Here is a 21,372-nt window from a genome sequence, read left to right as displayed (position 1 = left end):
TCTATAAAAATGGCTATTCAAGCTCTAGAGGAGTAGAAATCTACCTTAGATCCAAAGCTAATGAAGCCCCAAGTGAAGAACAATAAAGAAAAGATAAAGAACTCCAAGCTCCAAGCCCCAAACCCTCCTTCTTTTTCCCCTTCCCCTACACTTTCTCTCACTAAAAAAACTAATACCCCATCTCTTTCTCAACTCACGGCTGAAATGGGGAAGGAAAGAAAGTGGCCAAAAGTGTTGGCAGTAGGGTTATTAGGGAGGGTGTAAAGGGTATTGCTATAGGCACCACCTAGAATAATAGGGGCATTACATAATATCTGATGCCTGACTTGGTAATGATAGGGGTTGGTCCCTATATATCACAATGAACCAGTTGAAGTGGTTCAGAAGAGATATTAGCTGATGAAGATAAAGGAAGTTTCTGACTTTTCTCTAATTGACATGACGATGGAAAAGGAAGTTTCAGACTTTTCCCTGATTGACATGATGAGCAAATATCATGCAAATCTCTTGAGGAAAGTTTAATTTTATGATTCCTTTCTAAAGCTAGAATGACTTCTTTTGAGGGATGTCCAAGTCTGTTGTGCTAAATTTTGTGTATGGGCCAAAATACGTCACCAGGTACGCCCCCAGAAATCCACGATTGGTGGGCTTACGCGGTGACCAAGCCCATGAATTAATGGTCAATGGGCCCGACCCATTTATTTCAGGCACCCCGAAGCAACGTTAAAGTACGGAAATACGTCCAGTTCTGAATAAAGAGGTTCGTCCTCGCCAGCAGACCAAAGTGCGGAAATACATTCAACTCTGGATAAAGAGGTCCGTCCTCACCAGCAGACAAAAGTGCGGAACTACATCCAACTCTGGATAAAGAGGTCGTACTCACCACCTCAGCAAACCAAAATACGAAAATACATCCAGCTCTTGATAGAAGAGGTTCGTCCTCTCCTCCTCAGCTGACCTCTCTTCATATATCCGTTTGGGAAGCATTACCGTCATTCAAGATGACAATATCCCCAATATATCCGTTGGATGGGAGTTACGATATCCCCATTCATGGTAATAACTCTGTGTGTTACCATATTCAAGGCAACATCTCACGACCAGGTGACGGTTGACAAAAAAACAGTTGACCACAAAACTCTATATAAGGATCAACTGGGAATCGACTAAGGAATCCAACGACGGATAACAACACCCGGCTTCCAAATTCACTCGTAATCAACTAACCACTTATTTTATCTCTCCTATCTATCATCCAAACCACTGGTAGTCAACCATCGTCTGCTTAAGGAAGACGAGCGATCATTCTCTTTCATAACGATCACCTTCTCAAGGAATACGGTTGATCATTCTCTCTCCTTACGATCACTTGTTCAAAGAAGGCGACTGATCTTTCTCTCTCCTAACGACCAACTGTTCAAGGGTGACGACTGATCATTTCTCTCACCGCACGACTAAGGGGTGCAAGCGCTTTAATTTGATAGACGACCAGAGAACTAAGGCAGGCATACACTTGGCTGTGTCACCTTTTCTCCCAACGACCGACTCGCTCAAGCAACATATTTAAATCTATAGCTCAAACTCTGGTTTACAGTTCTTATTTACCCTCTATGTAGTTCAATGACTTGACCGTCGGAGCCCCCTTAGACCGGCACCATCCCGGTGTCCCCTAAGATCTCACGGTCACGTGTGTTGGTGTCTCTTTTGTCACAGGTTAAGCCCAAAGACGGCGTCGGTGCCCGCAAAATTATTAACAGGTAGAGGTTCGACTTCCGGTCAATGACCCGGTCTCCGCTGACTTCTTGACCCGCGAATTCTTACTCTCGCATTCTGGCTGAAGCAGTCACAGCATGTGCCTCTTCAAATTTTTCTTCTTTCGGACTGTAATAAAGACTCATTGTAAAGCCAATGTTATACAAATTGTTGACCATTGGTCCATCTACAAGAATCTCTTTAGACCATAGGTTTCTAATAAGAAAGCCCCAAGGTAGAAATTCAACACCACAAAAATTCTCCTTCGTGAATTTTGAAATAAATAACAGGTTTTTTTGGATAGTTGGGACCTGTAGCACCTTTTAGAGTTGAAAGGAGTGTGCACCAGCTATCACAGTATCTTTTTCAGCATTGTTAATGTCTAAACAATGTCCATTACCTATCATAACCCTATTTTCACCTTTACAAGGAGTACTAACATGAAGATTTTTTTTTTGTGTGTCATATGACTTGTAGCCCCTGTGTCAGCTATCCATTTCTCATCTTTTGCACTAGCACAAGTCAAATTTAACTCCTCAGTAGTTCTAGAGGTTGCCTTGTGATTGTTCATCACAGCTCTAAAATGAGTCTCGCTATTATTCTACTTCATGTTGCTCTACAAATTCATCCCCTTCATCATATCTTCTTCCAATTCTTGCAAATGCAAATATGCAAAGTTTCTAGGAGGAGGTTTGGTTGAGGAGGAAGAGGATTCTGAGAAGTCTCTTAACCTCATTCGACATTGTCTGGTTGTGTGGCCCCATTTATATTAAATGTCACACGGAATAGTAGTATAATCAAAGAAATTATTTCATATTTGGGGAGAGTTTCGTCTTGGTTGAAATTTTGAACCAGACTCAAGAGCTTGATTCTGGTTTATTGATCTTTGACTTTGAAAAAGTGATCTGCCCATACCCTTATTTCGAAACTTTTTCACAAAATATGACTCATTGTCATCATTGGTTTCTTGTTCCTTTAACCAATGTTCATGGTGAGTAAGTCGACTTCTCAGTTCAGCAAAATTCAAGACCTCTTTTCTATTTTGAATAGTTATGACAAATTGAGAATACTCTTTGCCAAGACCCTGAGGTGTTATCCTAGACAATTCAGAATAACTAACTCTATCATTCACTGCAACAAGAGAATCACCCAGATTCTTTATCTTACTAAGATATTCAGAAATCGAAGCAGACGCTTTCTTTATATTTTGAAGCTTAATTCTCAGAGAAAGTTTCTTGGCTTCAAATTCTTGAAGATATATTAATTCAAGGTAGTTCCAAATGTCTCTAGCTATTTTCAATCCTAATATATCTGAAGGTATTGAATGAGTAATTGTGGCTTTAATACATTATTTTACAAAGCTATCATTTTTCCACCATCAAAGGTAAGCTGGATTAACAACATCTCTACCTTCAAGAACAATAAGTTGTGGGGGTTCTGCATAAGTGCCACCTACATAACATATTAGGTCATTTCCAATTAGGGCATTTTCAATTTGGTCTTTCCAAATCGAAAAATTAGAACGATCTAATCTAGCCGAGATAAGACTTGTTATATTGGCATTATGAGAGTACTGACCTAAAATAGGGTTCATATTTTGTGTTTGAGGATGGAAAATTGCTCCTGAATTCTCCATTTGTGATGAGATTATGTCTCTGATTCCTTGATAACAGAAGTTTCAACTCTTTTCTTCGTAGGGTTTGTTTCTCTGATTCGTTGATAACAGAAGATTCAATCTCGAATTCAACTCTTTGCTTTCTTGATTTTAGTTCCAATTGGTTATCCTGAACTTTTCGATTTAAAAAAAAAAACTCACTAGGGCTCCAATACCATGAAAAGGAGAAGTATGATTTATTACTTTCTTAATGAAGATCATTACAACACTTCTACTAATTTGTTACTTAACTAACTAATTACATGACACACGAGTCAACCACATGAGCGCAGAGAGTGCCTTTATAAACTGTCATTTCTCTCTTCAACCCTTAACTAATCTCGATCTTTTGAAATGGTCCTCTCTCTGTTACAAAGCTTATTTGTCATCCATGATTCATAAAAACACAACAGTGTTATCAATCATGAATTCCTAGAAGCTATTTATTCGAATAAAATATGAGAATCTCATTCCAAGTTTAATCCAAGAAATACTTGAGTTTGCAAAAAAAGTTGTTAAAACACCGGTTTATTTTTTTTAGAAAAGTATTAAAAGTGGATCTTTTTAAATAATAATGCAAAATCCTCTCTAATTAGGTAAATTTTCTTGAGATCACATTTAATAAAAAAATATAATTATGAAATATTCATTGTCCTTTTCCTATTTTGTTTGTCAAATATATAGAAACAGAGATGATGAGACAAGATTTACTTTTTTTTAGTAATTTTGACAGAATCTTTTTCTGTCCAAAGTGAACGTTTCTCTAACAATAAATACAAGAGAATTGAGGTAGGGTTTGGAAGTGAAAGTGAAGATAGTGATAATGGAGTGGTATCTAGCAGCAATTGTGACTCTGTTTTCAGTTGTATTGGTTTCAGAGTTATTGAAACTGTTTAGGATTCTCATTTGGAGGCCTTATTCTTTGACTAAATATTTTGAGAAACAAGGAATTAGAGGCCCTCCTCACAAATTCATATATGGTTCTTTAGATGAAATCAAGAAGCTAAAGAAGGTAGCAAGGGATACTGTATTCATGGATCCTAATTTTCATGACACCACTCCTAAACTCATACCTCATTACCTCAAATGGTCCTCTCAATTTGGTCTCTCTCTCTCTCTTTACTCTCTCTATATTTTAATCTCATATTCTCACATGTTTTTTTTTCTTTCTCTATTCTTTTCTTTTGTTAATGTTTTTTTTTGTTAATGTTAGTCAAAGATTGAGGATGTGTTATTGGTACATACTACATGTTTGGTGGATGGGTCTTTTTTTATGTTGTGTTTGTGTTTCATCATTGTCTGAATCTGAATTGTTTATCTCGTCGGGATCTAAATTGTCTGACATATATTTCCTTCAGAGGAGGTCTTAAACATCTTCAACCCTAAATAAAATAGATTTAGATCAGCAGTACTTTGTTCTTTACATCTAATATCTATGATTTTCATTTTTTTTTTTTTGGTTTCCAACAGGAGAAACATTTATGTATTGGGCTGGACCAGAACCAAGGATTTGCATTGCTGATCCAGAGCTGGTCAAACAAGTTCTATCGAACAAGTTTGGTTACTACACGAAACTTAATTTAAGGCCAACAATAATTGCTATGGTAGGAAAGGGATTACCTGTACTCACTGGACTGGAATGGGTTAAACACAGAAGAATTCTCAATCCTGCATTTCATATTGACAAACTTAAGGTCCTCTAACCACTCATATTATCTTCAGAGTTGTTTTTTTTTTTGCTGTCCCAGTCTAGCTCACCTAAATCTGGTTTTCCCGAGTCTGACTTATTTTGATCAGACATAGTAGTCATTTCAGGTTATTTCAGACAAAAGACTCTTTCTTTGCACTCAGAGGTAGAAGCATGTGAAAACTAACCCAGACTACAACCTATGTTAAATCTTATTATCTCCACACCAAATCCTTAACAATTAAGGGAGTTGGCCTGGCTGGTATAAACTTGAACTTAGCACCTAATAAATAGGCCACGGGGTTCGAGTTCATCTAGTGGAGTTACAAATCTTTTTTAATATAAATAACGAATAATTTAATTTTTGACCCCCAATTTACAACGAAGTCCTGAGTTTACCTTAATTCGTAACCAACTACCATTTTGACACTCAATTGTGTCTAGAATTCCCTTTTGCCCCCGTTTCTTTTCTCACTTCGTAATTTAAATTTTTTTGGTATTCTTACATTATTTATTTTCTTGTATCTGTCTTTCATTTCATCTTTCTTCTTCTACACTTCATCTTTACTCTTCCTACACTTCATCTTTCTCTATTTTTCTTTGTCTTTCTCCACTTTCCATTAATTTTGTGAACTCATCAGTTATGACTTTCTGTTAATTTGTGTGAATATTTAAGTTTTTGTTCAGAAAATATACATAAATGTGAGATGATCGTTAGCTACATATTGTTATCACTTGAAATTACCTTTAAATAACACTTTGACATGTATCACAGGTAAAAACTTACTTATAGTGACTTTCATTAAAATTTAGGCTACTGTGAAGTTAAAGCTTAGTCCTGTATAAATTGAAATCCTGGCTCCGCCCCTATTTGCACTTATTTTATGTCTCGCACGAGTCAGATAAAAACTAACTTACTAAAATATGATTTGAATTTTAAGTTAGATTTCAGAATAAAATTTGAAAAGAAAAATTAACCGAGACGTAAACACTACCTTCCTCTCTTGCCACTAAAACTAATCATATTGCATACCAAAGCAGAGAAGGAAAAAAAGGCTAGAATGCATTCATCGTAACACTATTATATCCATGACAAGGTATAAAGCTCCAAACGTTAAACCTGAAAATTGCCTTTGGGTTTGTTAGGTGATGACAAAAATAATGGCAGAATGCACTCTGTCTAGGTTCGGTAGTTGGGAAACTCAAATCAGTCAGTCAAAGGATCAGTCCAAAGAGATTGAAATGAAAGTCGAATTTCAAGATTTAACTGCTGATATAATCGCTCATACCGCCTTCGGAAGTAGCTACAACCAAGGGAAAGGAGTATTCGAGGCACAACGAGAGCTTCAACGATATGTAGCTGCTTCTAGTACTGAGATTTTCATTCCTGGGAGCCAGTAATTCATTCACTTCCTTATCTTTAACTTTTTAGGACTCTAGAATTCATATAGATATCTAATGAATCTCCTTATCTTGTCTTCAGATATCTTCCGACTCGGTTAAATCTTCAAATGTGGAAGCTAGAGAAGAAAATAAGGAAGACATTGAGCGCAATCATAGAGAGTCGAACAATGGAAAGTCCAAAATTTGGTTATGGTGATGATCTACTGGGGATGATGATTGGTGTATCTGAATTTGAAAAGAACGAAGCAGGTCCAAAATTGAATATGGATGATATTATAGAGGAGTGCAAGACATTTTACTTTACAGGGCATGAAACCACCTCCAATTTGCTAACATGGACTCTTTTCTTGTTGAGTTTAAATCAAGAATGGCAAGAAAGTCTAAGACAAGAAGTCTTGAAGGAATGTGGAATGGACATTCCGGATGCGGAAATGCTCAACAAATTGAAACTGGTAAGTCCTTCAAAAGTTCTTTCTACTATAAAACTAGAGACTGAGATTGATTATGGAACAAAAGGAAATTGAGCCGAAGACCAATTTTCTGTTGGTCTTGATTAAAAGACATGTGCATAATTTTCAGATTCCGGCTCTGTATGGAGACCTAAGCAAACTATATAACTATGTGCAAATCTTACATACTAAGTGCTTGCAAACTTGGAGGAAACTTACTATATGCAATCCTGTGCAAACTTTACATAGGGAGCTGAAGCCTAAAAAATGGATAGATTGTTTTTGACAAAAGAAAATTAAACCTAGGAAGTTTTAGCTATTTTCCCACAAAACAAATAACATGGATAATTGAACAATTCACAATTACTGAGTGTACTTTTTTCAGGAACTAACTTGATAGAAACTGTGTAGGTGAACATGGTTGTTCTTGAAACATTGAGGTTGTATTGCCCCGTAATTATGTTGATCAGAAAGGCGTTGGAAGATATAAAGTTGGGGGAGTTAATGGTTCCTAAGGATACATCGGTATCGATTCCTATAGCGATGATCCACAGGAGCAAAAAATATTGGGGTGAAGATGCAAACGAGTTTAACCCATGGAGGTTTAGTGATGGGATATCAAAAGCAGCTAAACATCCAAATGCTCTACTTGCGTTTTCGATTGGACCAAGAGCATGTATAGGGCAGAATTTTGCGATGATGGAATCAAAGCTTATAATAGCTATGCTTCTTCAGAGGTTCTCTTTCTCTTTATCTCCGAACTACAAACATGCACCAATCGACAATTTCACTGTGCAACCACAGTTTGGACTTCCGTTAGTAGTGAGACCTTTGAATGTCTAATTAAGCATATTCTTCTTTGTTCTTTCTGTTTTGTTATTTTGGTGTTTAATAATCTTAGTTAGGTACTTAAGAAAGAAAGTATATGATATATCATATATGTAAGAGAGTCTTATAAGTGAGCTTGTTGTTTGTGTAATAAAGTTGGTCTACATCTAATCAACACAATTTCTCAAGATTTATGGTGGTCCATAGTAAATAGACATAATGGTTCTATGAAAAAGTAGAAGCTCTACAAAAACAAAAAAAACCTAGAAAACATTATTGGAATTAGAAGCTTTTTTTTTTTTTTTTTTGTTGAAACATTCTCATAGATTAAACCAAACAGTTATTACAGTATTTCGAAACTAACATATAAGGTACATTTTTCCAAGTTCTATTTGTATTCTTCTTCCTTGACCATTTTGCCAGGATGTCCGCGCTAGAGTTTCCCGCTCTCTGGATGTAGTAGAATTTCACTTCTTCAAATTCTTTAAGTCTATCTTGGATTTTCTGCACATGTATAAGAGATTGCCAGTGTATAGAGTGTTTCCTATTGTGGAGATGTTTTATGAGATTGACATTATCATTTTCCACTATTATATTTTTATGATTATTCTCTGCGGCCCATTCGAGCCCAAATAAAATTGCTTGGGCTTCGCCTTCTTCGCTGTTTCTTGCTCTAGTGATTTTAACCTGTGCTTCGATAAATTTAGAATCTGCATTGTGAACAATTAGGCTAATTCCCACATTAGAATTAAGATTTGTATAAGATGCATCAACATTCAACTTGATAAAATTTTGAGGAGGCGGTTGCCAATTCACATGTGATCTGTGTTTACAAATTTTGAGGTTAGTATTGCATTTTGGGAAATTGTCGATCATTCTGATAATATAACTGAGATCAGTAATCTCATGTTGGAAGCAGTGGCCACATCTCACTTTCCAAATAACCCATAAAATGGTAGAAAAGTGAATATTATTGTTAGTATAACTACGATTAATATTATCTTCCCACGAGAATATCCAGTCGGAAATAGAAGAGATGTTTTCCGAGATGATGTTATAATAGAACCATATATTCTTAGCTAAAGTACAATGGAGCAGAGCATGTTCAATAGATTCAGATAGATTGCAATTCGGGCAATTGGTGATATTGTTAATATATTTTCCTATTCTTTCTCTCACAGGGAGAGCTTTGGAGCAAATCTTCCAGATGAATAACTTGATACGCGGGATAGCCGATAAAGACCAGATAAAGTTCCAGTTCAGGTTGCTATTATTATGATTGCTATTATTGACACTGAGGTGCTGATACATAGAAGCTACCGTGAATTTACCCGATTCGGTAAGTTTCCAAATAGGCCGGTCTCTACCTCTACTATTAATCGGAATGGTTCTAATCAGATTCTGGGTGTTATCGTCAAAGTTTTTCCCTCAGCGCATCTTTATTCCAACTATCATTGGTGATAAGTTGAGCAACGTTAATAAGATTGGACTGATTATTGTTCTGAATGGTCCCGTTGATTTCAGGGATCCAGTTGTCATTCCAGATATTAATATTTGTCCCTGACTGAACTTCCCACGTGGTAAGATCTTCAATTCTCTCAAGGTGTTTTCGGAGCGTTTTCCAATTCCAAGAATGTTGAGCTTTAGCTGGGCCCGGGATGTTGGAAACTATTGGAATTAGAAGCTAGTTAATCATTAAATTCTAAGTGGATACTTATGATTAGAAGCACATTATCAATCATGAATTCGTAGAGGCTATTTTTTGAGTAAAACATGGAAACCTTATTCGAAGTTTAAACAAAGAATAATTTACATAGAAAAGAAGAAAAAACAAAATCGAAATGGGTCGTAGATGGTAATACAAACAGAAATTTTGTATCCTAAGTTGTTAAACTAGGTCGAGTTATTAGATATCAAAATGTTCAAACTTCCGTAACTCCTAACCAAACGCAAATTGTATTTTCAGAAAGAAAAAAAAAAAGAGTTCACAAGATCTACAAACCTAATTTGTCACGTGATTTGCAGACCTAAGAAAGGCATTTAAAGTGGATATTGTTAGAGATAATGAAAAATTCTTTTTGGATATTTAAGTTTTATCAAAATCACATTTAATTATTATATGAATTTAAAATAAAAATAAAAAAGAAAATAAGTTAACTACACACAATGGTATGTTTTTTAGTGTTTAAGTATATAAACTTTGACCTAAATGATAATTATGAAAGTTCGTTACCCAAAAATGGGACAAAATGGAGACAAAAGTACGAAGTGATGTTGGATAAATGGCTTCCAAAGCCTTTAAGTCTGATAGTTCCACTTGAAGAGAATAAACGGTCTGACCAACACGGGTCGGGTCGGGTTTGAGAGTTCTGAAGTGTGGGGGAATTTAGAATAAAATAAATATTCATTTGGTATTATTCTTTCCAAAACTCTAATATTTGTTTCTTGTAGAACAATTAAAGGATTCCCTCAAATCCACAACTTCCTAAACCAGAATAGAGAAATAGAACACTAAGAGGGATTCATCGTCTACAAAATATTGAGCCGATTTTTTGCTTCTCCAATATCATCTTCTTCAGTGCAGTTGAAGATGGTAGTTGTGGTAAATGCTTGGGGAGTGTTCGGAGTTACACAATTTGCATCGAGGTTGTACCGAAATCACTTACTAGCATACATTTGCATGTGAAGATGCCTAATAGTATGCCTCCCTCTAGTTCTGGATTGATAACATCATAAGACGAAACAGAACTTAGGAAAAGTAAGAGACACAGGATAGAGAAGAACCTTGACCTAGACTTTATCATTGCTTTTCTGACTAAAGGTTTAGACTTGCTGAGTGATCAGTTTGTGTCCAGTTTCTTGATTGAACTTGACCCAAAGACTTATCATGAGGCCATAACTTCATTAGATTAAAGCTTGTGGAAAGAGACCATGAAGAGTGAGATAGACTTTATCCTAATTAATCACACTCGGGATCTGGTTGACTTACCTAAAGGGTGTAAATCCATCAATAGTAAATGGTTGTTTAAGAGAAAGCTAAGGCTCGTGAGGACCATAGAAAGGTATAAAGCTCGACTTGTGAATAAAGGTTTTACGCAAAATGAAGGACTTAACTACTTTGATACTTATTCTCCTATGACAAAAATCACTGTTAGGTCACTTATTGTCTTGGTTGCCTTGAATGACTTGGTAACACATCAAATGGATGTCAAGACAACCTTCTTGATTAGAGACCTAACTAGGAAATTTACATGTTTCAACTTAATAGGTTTGTGGTCATTGGACAAGGGGGGAAGATGCGTAGACTGTAGAAGTCCGAACATGGTCTGGAACAGACACCCAATAATTGGTATGAGAAAATTGATAATACTCTATTGAGTAATAGTTTTACTGTGAATAATTTTGAATTGTGTGTTTATTCTAAACAGTATAATTATGGGTATGTGACAATATGTTTATCTATTGATGACATATTTATTTCTGGTTCTAACGTGAATGATACTTGATGAGACCATAGATAAGTATAAAATCAGACTAGTGATTAGAGGTTTACACGGAAGAGAAACTTGACTACTTCGACACTTACTCTCTAGTGACCAAAATTACTACGATCAAGCCACTTTTTGCGTTGGTTGTCTTTGCATGACTTGGTAACACATCAAATGGATGTAAAGACAACCTTCATGAATGTAGACCAAGATGAGGAGATTTATATGTCTCAACCCGAGGGATTTGTAATCCCTGGTCAGGAGAGTAATGTGTGAAGATTGAAGAAGTCCTAGTATGGTATAAAACAAGCACCTAACAAATGGTAAGAGAATCGATAAAACCATGGTAAGCAATGACTTCACTGTGAATAACTTAGACTCGTGTGTATATTCAAAACAGTGTAAGTCTGGATATGTCATCATCTGTCAGTATGATTGATGGCATGCTTATCTTTGGTGCTAATTTAGATTACGTGAATGAGGTCAAGACCTTTCTATCATCTAAGTTTGAGATAGAGGACTTAATAGAGGAAAATGACTTTCTTGAGGTTAGGTTTAAGAGAAACCCAAATTTCATCTCTTTAAGTATATCTCACTATGTTGAACGAATATTGAGAAAGTTCGAATATACAATGTGATGGGTCATGAAAATGTCCCATCGGAGTCGTTTAATTTAGCCAAGTTAGTCGGTTTCGAGTCTTTATTATAATAAAATGGTTGGTTTTCTTGATTAGGTGTCTTTTGTAGAGTTATGTGTGAAAAGCGATTAAAAACGAGAGGAAGTTACTTGAAGGGCATTTTGGTCTTTTGGACACAAGGGTATTATGATAATTTTGGCCAATACAAGTACATGGGTGAAAAGTAGAGGTCGAGACGAGTCCGTAGGAGAAAACAGAAGTCAAATCGGAGTCCGGATGAGTGAAATATGCAAAGTCAAAGATGGGTCAAATTCTGTTGACCAGGTGGGACACGTGTCGATGGGCGGAGGCCGGTATATGCGATTCCCGTGTTAGCGCAAAGCAGCGAAATGGCCCAAAGAGATTGATCCAGTGTAGCGCGTCGCAACTTAACCCGGTAGCCCCAATCCCATATTTTAATCATGGCCGTTACCCTCCGCGTTTTCAAGATCTAACGGCTCCTGTGCATCCGTCCCTTTTATTGTTTATTCCATGCACCCGAAACAACTTAAAAGCGTGCTCCCGGCTACGTGGCTATCTCATGTCCGTCTAGATCCCGCGTCTTCTAATCTGACGGCCTCTATGTGACCCGCAACTTTACACCGTGAACCCGGTTACACCAAATCACCCGAATTCCCAAGTTAAAACCCTAGCCGCCAGTCCAACTAGGGTTTTACCCTTTTTAAACCCTCCTATTACCCTTTTAGCCCTCAAACTTCCCACTTTTTACCACTTTAACCCCAACCAAACCCTAACTCTATATAAAGACTTTTAGAGAACCAACCAAGCCTCTCCCCTCTTAGCCTCTCTTATTCTCTTTCCCCTCTTTTCCATTCTTTATCCATCTTTCTCTACTACTACTACTTCCTCTCTACCACTATTATTCTTCTATTAATAGTCATCTCCTTCTTTCTTCCATATTTTTCTATCATCTTTATCCCCTTTCATCTCTTCTTTCCAACTTCTTTCTACATCTACTTTCTTCCTTTTTCTTATTTTGGTGCAATAAAATAGCTATTACTTGGGATTCTTGGAGTAAAATTCTTGATGACAAATGGAGCAAATTTTGGATAAAATGGAGATACATGGGAATATGGATTTTGAACATTCTTGGTGATTTCTTTCCATTAATCTTTTGTAATTCCATTTACTTTATAAATTCAATGAATATTACTTTAGATTCCATGAGTAGCTAAATTCGTATCTAGGGTGTAGAGGAAACTCATATTTGGGCTTATTTTGAGATGTGTTAATGATTAGTAAATCCTTTTATTGAGCTTCAATATTTATTAGTTGTCATTTCATATTGATTCTATGATCTTTTCATCATTCATGCATTATAATTAGATATTTCATGCTTTTATTAGATTATTAGATGAGATATGCTTTTTAGATAATGAATGATAGTTTAGGAATCTAGATATATATGATAGTCAATCAAATATATATGGTTTTGAATTGAGTTATTAAAGAATATATTCCGGAATCTAAATAGTTTATTATGTTAGATTTTGAGTTATACATGAGAAAAGGGATTTGTTGGTTATTGCATGTTTTAAGTAGTCCATTTATGTGGTGAAATCGAAAACCCTAGATTCTTCTTCTCACCTTGATTTCATTCTTATTAGTCTATTAGTATTGCTTTCTTTTTTTTAAGTAGTTTCCAAATCAAATCAAAAATTTGAAAGGGGGTTTTAATTCGAGATTTAGGTAAAATAGCTTGTCCTTTGGAACGATACTCGATCTTATTAGAAATACTATAACTTGACCCCTACACTTGGGGAATGGACCTAATTTTAGGCCTATCACAATGTGACACATGTGAGAACTCCATATGACCTTAGTATAGCTCTAGTTAAGAATGAATGCGTTACTTTTCTCAACCAGAGTATGCTAAGATCAAGGGAAGTGTTATGTTTTTCATGAATTACACTATACCTGATATTGTCATTGCGGTTAACAGACTCACTAGATATAACCATAATCTAGTAAGGAACACTAAAATGTTCTTCATCGTTTGCTTAAGTACTTAAGAGGCATTATTGACCTAGGTTTTCGTTACAATAAGTTTTCGGCAGCTTTGGAAGGTTATTGTGATGCTAATTGAATCATTAACAATGATGAAATTTGCCCAACTAGTGGTTATGTTTTTATATTTGGTGGAGGTGTTGTGTCATTGAAGTCTTGCAAACTGACATGCATAACACGCGCTACTATGAAGTCTGAATTTATTGCTTTTCACTTGACAGGTCAGGAAGTTGAGTGGTTGAGAAGTCTTTTTAGGAAGACGTGCCACAGTGGGGAAGAGAGATGTCGTCGATCTCTCTTCATAGTAACTTAGATGCAACCATTGTGATATCAATGAATTATGTGTACAATGGTGATATGAGACACATGCTGATAAGGCATGTTGCAGTAGAGCATATGCTGAAGAATGGTGCAATAGCTCTGGACTATATGTGGTTTGAGCAGAAATTGACAGACCCACAACCTAAAGGTTTCACGATGAGATTGATTCTTGAGAAGTCGAGATAGATGAGATAAAACTTTCGTGCTAATTTCTTACTCCTATAGCGCGGAGCAGAGCTAGCTGAGGATAGAGCCCAGCAGAGCTTCGCTGAGCAAGTCAGAGAGTTGGACAAGGTTGAGCATAAGGCTCTTAATGCATTTATAACCCTTTGTGGTGGTCCTATTGAGACGGACTTGATGAATGCACCGATAGCTGATATATCCATAACCATAATGGTGGTCCTATTGAGACGGACTATATGGGTGTATAGCTGGTGATGATGATGAGGATGAACTTACCAAATTTTTTAATGATTTCATGACCCGAGAGAGGGGTCAGTGTCTACACTGAGGTAGACTTAAGGAAATTACCTACGTGAGCCCGAGGGTGGGAGACCGCCTTCTATGGAAGACAGACAGCAGTCTTCTTAAAAACTCATTAGACCCAAGGTATGTTCAGGGCCTACTAAATGAACATGAACGAATCGTGGAGAACGTAGAAAGTCGACGGGTATCGTATGTGCTGTGAGGGTCTCAACCAAGAATCGCCAAGTTCAAGAGTAATTTCACTTAAGTGTTTTATTTTGGTTGTTGCCTCACTTCACTATGTGTCAATTCAAATCGAAAGATATTAAACACTTAAGTACATGTCTCACTTCTGCTCGGTATTTAGAAGTCTTTGTAATCCTTTAGTGGGGGACTGTTGAATAAATGGCTTCTAAAGCATTTAAGTCTGATAGTTCCACTTGAAGAGAATAGTCGGTCTGACCAACACGAGTCGGGTCGGATTTGAGAGTTCTGAAGTTTGGGGGAATTTGAAATAAAAATTTATTCTTTACAAAACTCTAATGTTTGTTTTCTTGTTGAACAAGTAAAGGATTCTCTCAAATCCACAACTTCATTATTCTCCTCCATGTTTTCTGAGAAACCCCAATAGAGTTTGCTTGGTCTATAAATAAGACCGAAACCATAATAGAGAAATAGAACACTAAGAGGGATTGATCGTCTAATAAATATTGAGTCGATTTTCTGCTTCTCCAATATCATCTTCTTCAGTGCAGTTGACAATGGTTGTGGTAAATCCTTGGGGAGTGTTCGGAATTATACAATTTGCACCGAGGTTGTACCGAAATCACTTTCAAGGCAGTGGTCTCCATACCACGACACAGTAAAGTTCGTTCTTGATTTTCTGAGAGAGAATACTTTTCATTGATCTAACCCTAAATTTCCAACAAGGGAAGTCATTCCCAAACTCTTAAACAGACGAATGGGGGGATTTAGTGCATATGAAAAGGTTGAAGCTTTTATGTCCAAAGGAAGCATTTCTCTAACAATAAATAAGAGAGAATTCAATCAGTTTTGGAAGTAGTGAAGAAAGAAATGCCGTGGTATCCACTAATGGTGGCTCTGTTATCAGTTTTATTGGTCTCAGAGCTCTGGAAACTGATTAAGGTTCTCGTGTGGAGGCCTCATTCTTTGACTAAATTTTGAGCAATAATGGATAAGAGGCCCTTCTTACAAATTCATTTGTGGTTCTTTGGATGAAATCAAGAAGTTGAAGATGTGGTTCTTTGGATGAAATCAAGAAGTTGAAGAAAGTAGCAAGAGATATCATATTCATGGATCCTAACTTTCATGACACCACTCCTAAATTCTTACCCTACTACCTCAAATGGTCCTCTCAATTTGGAATCTCTCTAGGGGTGGGAATCGGTCTGGATCAGACTTGTCAGGTTCATATCATTCTTCAGGTCGGGTTGGTCGGGGTTTGAAACTCTTTGTCCATTCGAATTCTCAGACTCAATCGGGCGGGTTATTTTAAAAATCTTTTATACAGTATGAATTAAGGTATTCGTGTAGAGTTGTAGGGTACAAAACAAACTATACAACCCAAGCAATGAGATTCGTAGTAAATAGACAATATGGTTCTAAGAAAAAACAAAAGCTCTACTAAAACAAAAAAAAAACCTACAAAACATTCTTGGAATTAGAAGTTAGTCTCTCTTAATGGATACTTGTTATTAGAAATTAGAGATGCTAAGATTGGAACCATGATCTCTCTAGTGGAGACTAATATATGTGAGGGCTCAACTAATGTGAACTTCACATCATAAGGTTATTTAGGCACCTCAAGCCAAATTTAAATAAACAAAGATAAATACTAAATAATGACTAACAAAAAAGAAATTGATGTTGGGTGTCAAGTAGTAATGCAAATGAAAGTGTTGTACATAAAATTGTGGTCGGTGTAGATACCGTTTGTGACGCCCCGTGTTCCGAATCACGGTTTGCCAGGCAGTTTATAAAAGAAACTCGGTCTCAGACTCACTAAAACCAGTTTCAAATATAAACCCAAGCCAAAACTCTCATCACGGGTTACAAATCAAGAACAAACACAGCGGAAAATCAAATATAGTTTAAACCTTTTGAAAATATGCTCGGAAAATATGTAACCCAAAATAGTTTTCATAAAGAGAAAAAAAACAACTTGAATTCATGTTTATAAAAAGTTCACAGAAGAGACTGAATTAGGACAGAGTCTCCTCTATAAATTGAACATATCAAACCTGAAAAACCTGTCAAACATTCATCATACATATCTCACAAACTTCTAAATATCAATAGCATCAAATAGAAAGTGATAATGTGCATACTATTTACATGTGTACAATCGCAAACGAGTGAGAGAACGATCCTAACTATTCTAGATGATACATATATAATATTAACGTTGTGATTATGTTGAAAATACAATAGAAGTTATAATCTTACATAATGTGAGCCGTCGAAGTAAACTATGTCACTCCGGGTCACCAATACCTGCAACTGAACAACAACAAATAGGAATGAGATAACCCGAAGGTCAGCTCAGTAGGATACCTAGACATCCTACCCGCACCACACACATCAACATTTTAATATATTAATAGTTATAAGTGTTACATATATACAGATATATATACAGAGATATCAATATGCACACGAAGCAAAACAATATAGCAAGATAATTCTTCTAGCTTACCAAGATCACGACTGAATACGCCCTCAGTCGGGGTCACCCACTATTCGGCTAGGAAGAACCGGTAGGCCTTTGTTAGTGCGTAGGCAGGCGGCGCCTTATCGAACGTTTGACTACTGCAGTGTACACATGGATCCACGTAATACCCCGGTAAGAGCTTCCGTAACTCTCCCTTCGTCATCATCGCCCATCGGGCTGGCTTGTGATCTCAATACGCATCGAATAGTAAATCTCACCCAAACAATGATACGCTTAGAATATGTCATGACTTACCCAGACGACTATAAGAGTATCGTCGCTTAGTAGAGCCATATACCCACGGCGATACAATTATCTCGTCTTGAGGCGCGTCCTATCTCCGGCCAGATCTGACGCTTCCTCGCAAGGTAACTCATTGACCATTCGAAGAATACCCAAACATATGCATGAACCTATAATAATATTAAATGATCTGATAGGCTCCCAAAGCTACAAGAACAGAGCCCTCCTAACAAGTCCCATCAACCGAAGGAGAAGAGCGTTCTTGTGTCTCAAGGTAGGGTAAACCCTGTTTAAAGCCAAGCTTTTACAAGTTTTCACTTTCAGGGATTAAGTATTTTCTTTTAAGAAAACTTGGGTAAACACCCTCTTTCGGTTCGGTGAAACATTGTACGTATCAAACACAAGACATTACAGAATTCAAACCACACTTACCAGTGGCTTAGCAGAATAAATAAACAAACATGGCACTGGTCAGTCCCCTAATCACTCTAAGGGTCGGAATACCCCAACTCCCAATCTCTCTCCGGACCCCATTCCGGGTAAACTAGAATGGTCGTTACCAAACGGCTGGCCACGAACCGAGTGTAACCCTTGACATAATTCATGGCTAATCCATAACATAAAATAAACAAGGGGACCAACCAATGCCCGACGTCAAACAATCAATACACGTAACACAGATCAAGCGATTCCGCCTCCATGTTATACACGCAGCTCAAGCGATTCCGCCACCACGTGTTTACAATTCACACAAAAAGATCACACAGATCAAGCGATTCCGCCTCCATGTGATTATTTTACAGAAAAACCAATTTGTTTTTAAAAGAGAAACATCCATAACATAGAGCACACCACATACATACATATCATACCATATCATATCATAAATTGAACTAGAGAACTATAAAAAGAAGAAAATTACTAACTATATATATATATATATATATATAATGGTGAAACGGGGAATACCCGTGCTCCAAGTAAGATTCATAGGATCCTACCTCTTCTTTCGCTTCCAATGATGCTCCTGAGTAAGCTCCACTTCTCCTCGAGCTCCCTAGTCCTACTGAAATATGAAAGGGCAAAACGGTCATTTGACAGCTACATAACTGTCAAGAGTCCTCTTGCAAAGCAAGAATGCATCAAATGAATGAAACTATACTAGGAATGTCCTATTGGCACTATAGAGTCCATTGAGATGTTCCATCGAGCACTTGAAATATATACAAAAAAATCAACCAACCAACTTCCCACAAACTTTATTAGACATTTCGGAGTCTTCATAAGCTGACAAATTATATAACACACCAAATACCATGAATCTTGAACTATCAAATCATAAAATGAACCCAATGTTACGAATCCATAACTCAACCTATCCATTTATGTGAAATATGACATAGTTCGGGTAACCATTTCTATTCCAATTCATTTCCAAAACTATTCCAAATATGAAATTCGAGCAGTAAAATAATTCGGCAGCAACCCGTCTATATTTGGACACCCCAAAATAGTTTATAACTTCCTAAACAGGGTCCTGAACACTCATCATTCGACGAAACTAAAGAATAACTGCTCCAAATCATGAACCCAAAAGAAACTAGTACAACTATACAGTATTCGAAATAGCTATCCTAAAACCATCAAATTTGGACGAAATTGAAAATTCTGAACCGCTAAATATGTAGAACAAGTCGAATAAGATTACCTGGAAGGAGTTTCATTGAATTCCGACTAAAATTCGCGAAGAAATCAACCGCACCAATCGAACCGTTAAAACCACCTTTCCACTCTCGGGTTCTCTCTTTCCATTCTCTGGTTTGGTGGATAAGTAAAGAAGATGGGAGTGAAATGTTTTCAAAATAGCCGGCGGGGTCCACAATAAAAAGCTGGTTAAAACACCATTTGCCACCACTTACCACGTTTTCATGCAAAGCCAACACAACACCCCCTTTATTTACTTTCAATTAATTTTCATAAAATCCATTTCACTTTTAAAAGCTTTTGACTCATTGACTTTTCAAATTGGTTTATTTTATTTATACTAAAATACTACTAACTAATCTAAATAGCATAATAAAACCCATTTAAAATCAAAGTATGTTTGTGTCTTATTTTGATACTAATTATTTAATTTAAGTAAAACATATATAAGTTCAATTAAGTAGAAACTTAAACCAAATTGTTTTACAAATATGATCATTTTTATTTGTAAACTATTTTACTCGAGAATAACGAAAAGAAAGTAAATATTATTTTCACTCACAAAAAAAATCTTCTCACCCGATTACTGGTCGACTTTTCTCATTCACAGTGACTTCTACCCGCTATCTATCGAAGTCAAAAACGTCGGGACCTCACAAATAGCTAGCCAAATTCCTGGTTTCTCGAAATCTGCATGGTGAATCCCCAAGCTCAACCAAACAAGTGTTCAAAACCAAATCCTATAAATCACGAGCTCTTCTCGGTGGTCTAACTCGTCTGATTCTCCAACTCAAAGATCTGGGTGTTACACCGTTGACACACAGAATGGTTATAGGCGAGTTGTCCACGAGCTCAATTGTGGAAATTGGAAAACCTGCAAGTTGTCCACGAGCTCAATTGTGGAAATTGGAAAACCTGCAAGCTGGCGTCTCGCAGGAATGTACATATAGATATGCAAATTTTTTTCCTAACATGAAAGCAGATCTCCGAAAATATGTATTGAAGATGATATAACCTGTGTCTGTGGGTACAGTTCTATAATTTGTCCCATAATTTCGCTATAGCCAGGCACCTCCTTATGCATGAATTCTTCTAAAATTTTAGTTGTGTAGAGCACTTCTGTCATTAATGTGGGTCAATAGAACTACCCAATCTAATTTCGTGTCGAGTCGACCGCCTAAAGAATAATAAGCGGGAGATGCTACAGTTACTTAGAGGATTACTTATAGGATGACGTAATGACGTGGAATTCACTAAAACACAAAGTTTTTTCAGAGTTTGATTCCAGTGGAGACGACTTTTGTTTCCAAATGAGAAAACATGTCATCCTCTAAGTAACAAATTCTAAGTAACTCTATCATTTTCTATATCTCCTTTATGACACGGGGTTGCTTTGCCTAACGAATAAGACGAGAGACATTTTGGTATTTCTTTTTAGGATTAATTTCATTTTGACCCCCTAAAGGTGACCAATTTATCAAAATGACCCCTAAAGATGACCAACTTCTAATTTAGCTCCCTTTTTATTTTTTCGTCAGATATTAGTGAGTTGTCTTTTTATATTTGAAATACCCCTGTCGAATCTTATTGTCAGCCATAACATTTTAGATTCCCAAGAGTCATTATAACATGTCAAGTCAACCCTTTACTTTTTTCAATTTTCAAAAATCTACTTTTTTCTTCTGTTTCCCTTCTCATCAACTCTTTAAATTTCTACAATTTTTGTATTAATTCATTGTTTCTGATCTCAACTCTCTCTCTCTCTCTCTCTCTCTAACCCACCAATATAATAATGATCTACAACCAAAAAGACAACCCAATTTTAATTGTTCTCATATTCAAGAGTAGTAAAATAATTCAAAAGAAGAAGCAAGAAGTTCAATTAACCATGTGATCCATGTTCTCTGAAGATAACATTGCATGATCTTAAGGAGTTTATTG

At 36.5% G+C, this 21,372-nt stretch overlaps 1 protein-coding gene and 1 long non-coding RNA gene across 2 annotated transcripts; one reads left to right on the top strand and one right to left on the bottom strand.

The window, feature by feature from the left end:
• Positions 1-4,100: 4,100 nt before the first annotated feature.
• Positions 4,101-7,962, top strand: LOC147569015 (cytochrome P450 709B2-like). Its single transcript, XM_086671552.1, has 5 exons — positions 4,101-4,509; positions 4,877-5,100; positions 6,240-6,490; positions 6,577-6,949; positions 7,358-7,962. Exons 1-5 carry the CDS (start codon positions 4,230-4,232, stop codon positions 7,787-7,789), a joined length of 1,560 nt encoding a protein of 519 aa, XP_086527678.1. The 5' UTR covers positions 4,101-4,229; the 3' UTR covers positions 7,790-7,962.
• A 9,084-nt stretch (positions 7,963-17,046) lies between these two features.
• On the bottom strand, positions 17,047-19,556 carry LOC147569014 (uncharacterized). Its single transcript, XR_015231157.1, has 3 exons — positions 19,436-19,556; positions 18,729-18,793; positions 17,047-17,273 (listed from the first exon to the last, which is right to left on the bottom strand). It is a non-coding gene; the product is annotated as an uncharacterized LOC147569014 (long non-coding RNA).
• Between the last annotated feature and the right edge of the window lie 1,816 nt (positions 19,557-21,372).

Source organism: Eschscholzia californica, unplaced genomic scaffold (assembly GCF_041429995.1).
Source record: "Eschscholzia californica isolate CP2 unplaced genomic scaffold, dmEscCali1.0.p SCAF_1, whole genome shotgun sequence".
Lineage (NCBI taxonomy): Eukaryota > Viridiplantae > Streptophyta > Magnoliopsida > Ranunculales > Papaveraceae > Eschscholzia > Eschscholzia californica.
This window is presented reverse-complemented; position numbering and strand designations above follow the sequence as displayed.

Excerpts from the sequence above, each read along its gene's own strand:
- LOC147569015 (XM_086671552.1), top strand. The coding sequence starts at position 4,230 with ATGGAGTGGTATCTAGCAGCAATTGTGACTCTGTTTTCAGTTGTATTG. Across the intron at positions 5,101-6,239 it reads TTCATATTGACAAACTTAAG|GTGATGACAAAAATAATGGC; the intron begins GTCCTCTAACCA and ends TGGGTTTGTTAG. Across the intron at positions 6,491-6,576 it reads ATTTTCATTCCTGGGAGCCA|ATATCTTCCGACTCGGTTAA; the intron begins GTAATTCATTCA and ends TCTTGTCTTCAG.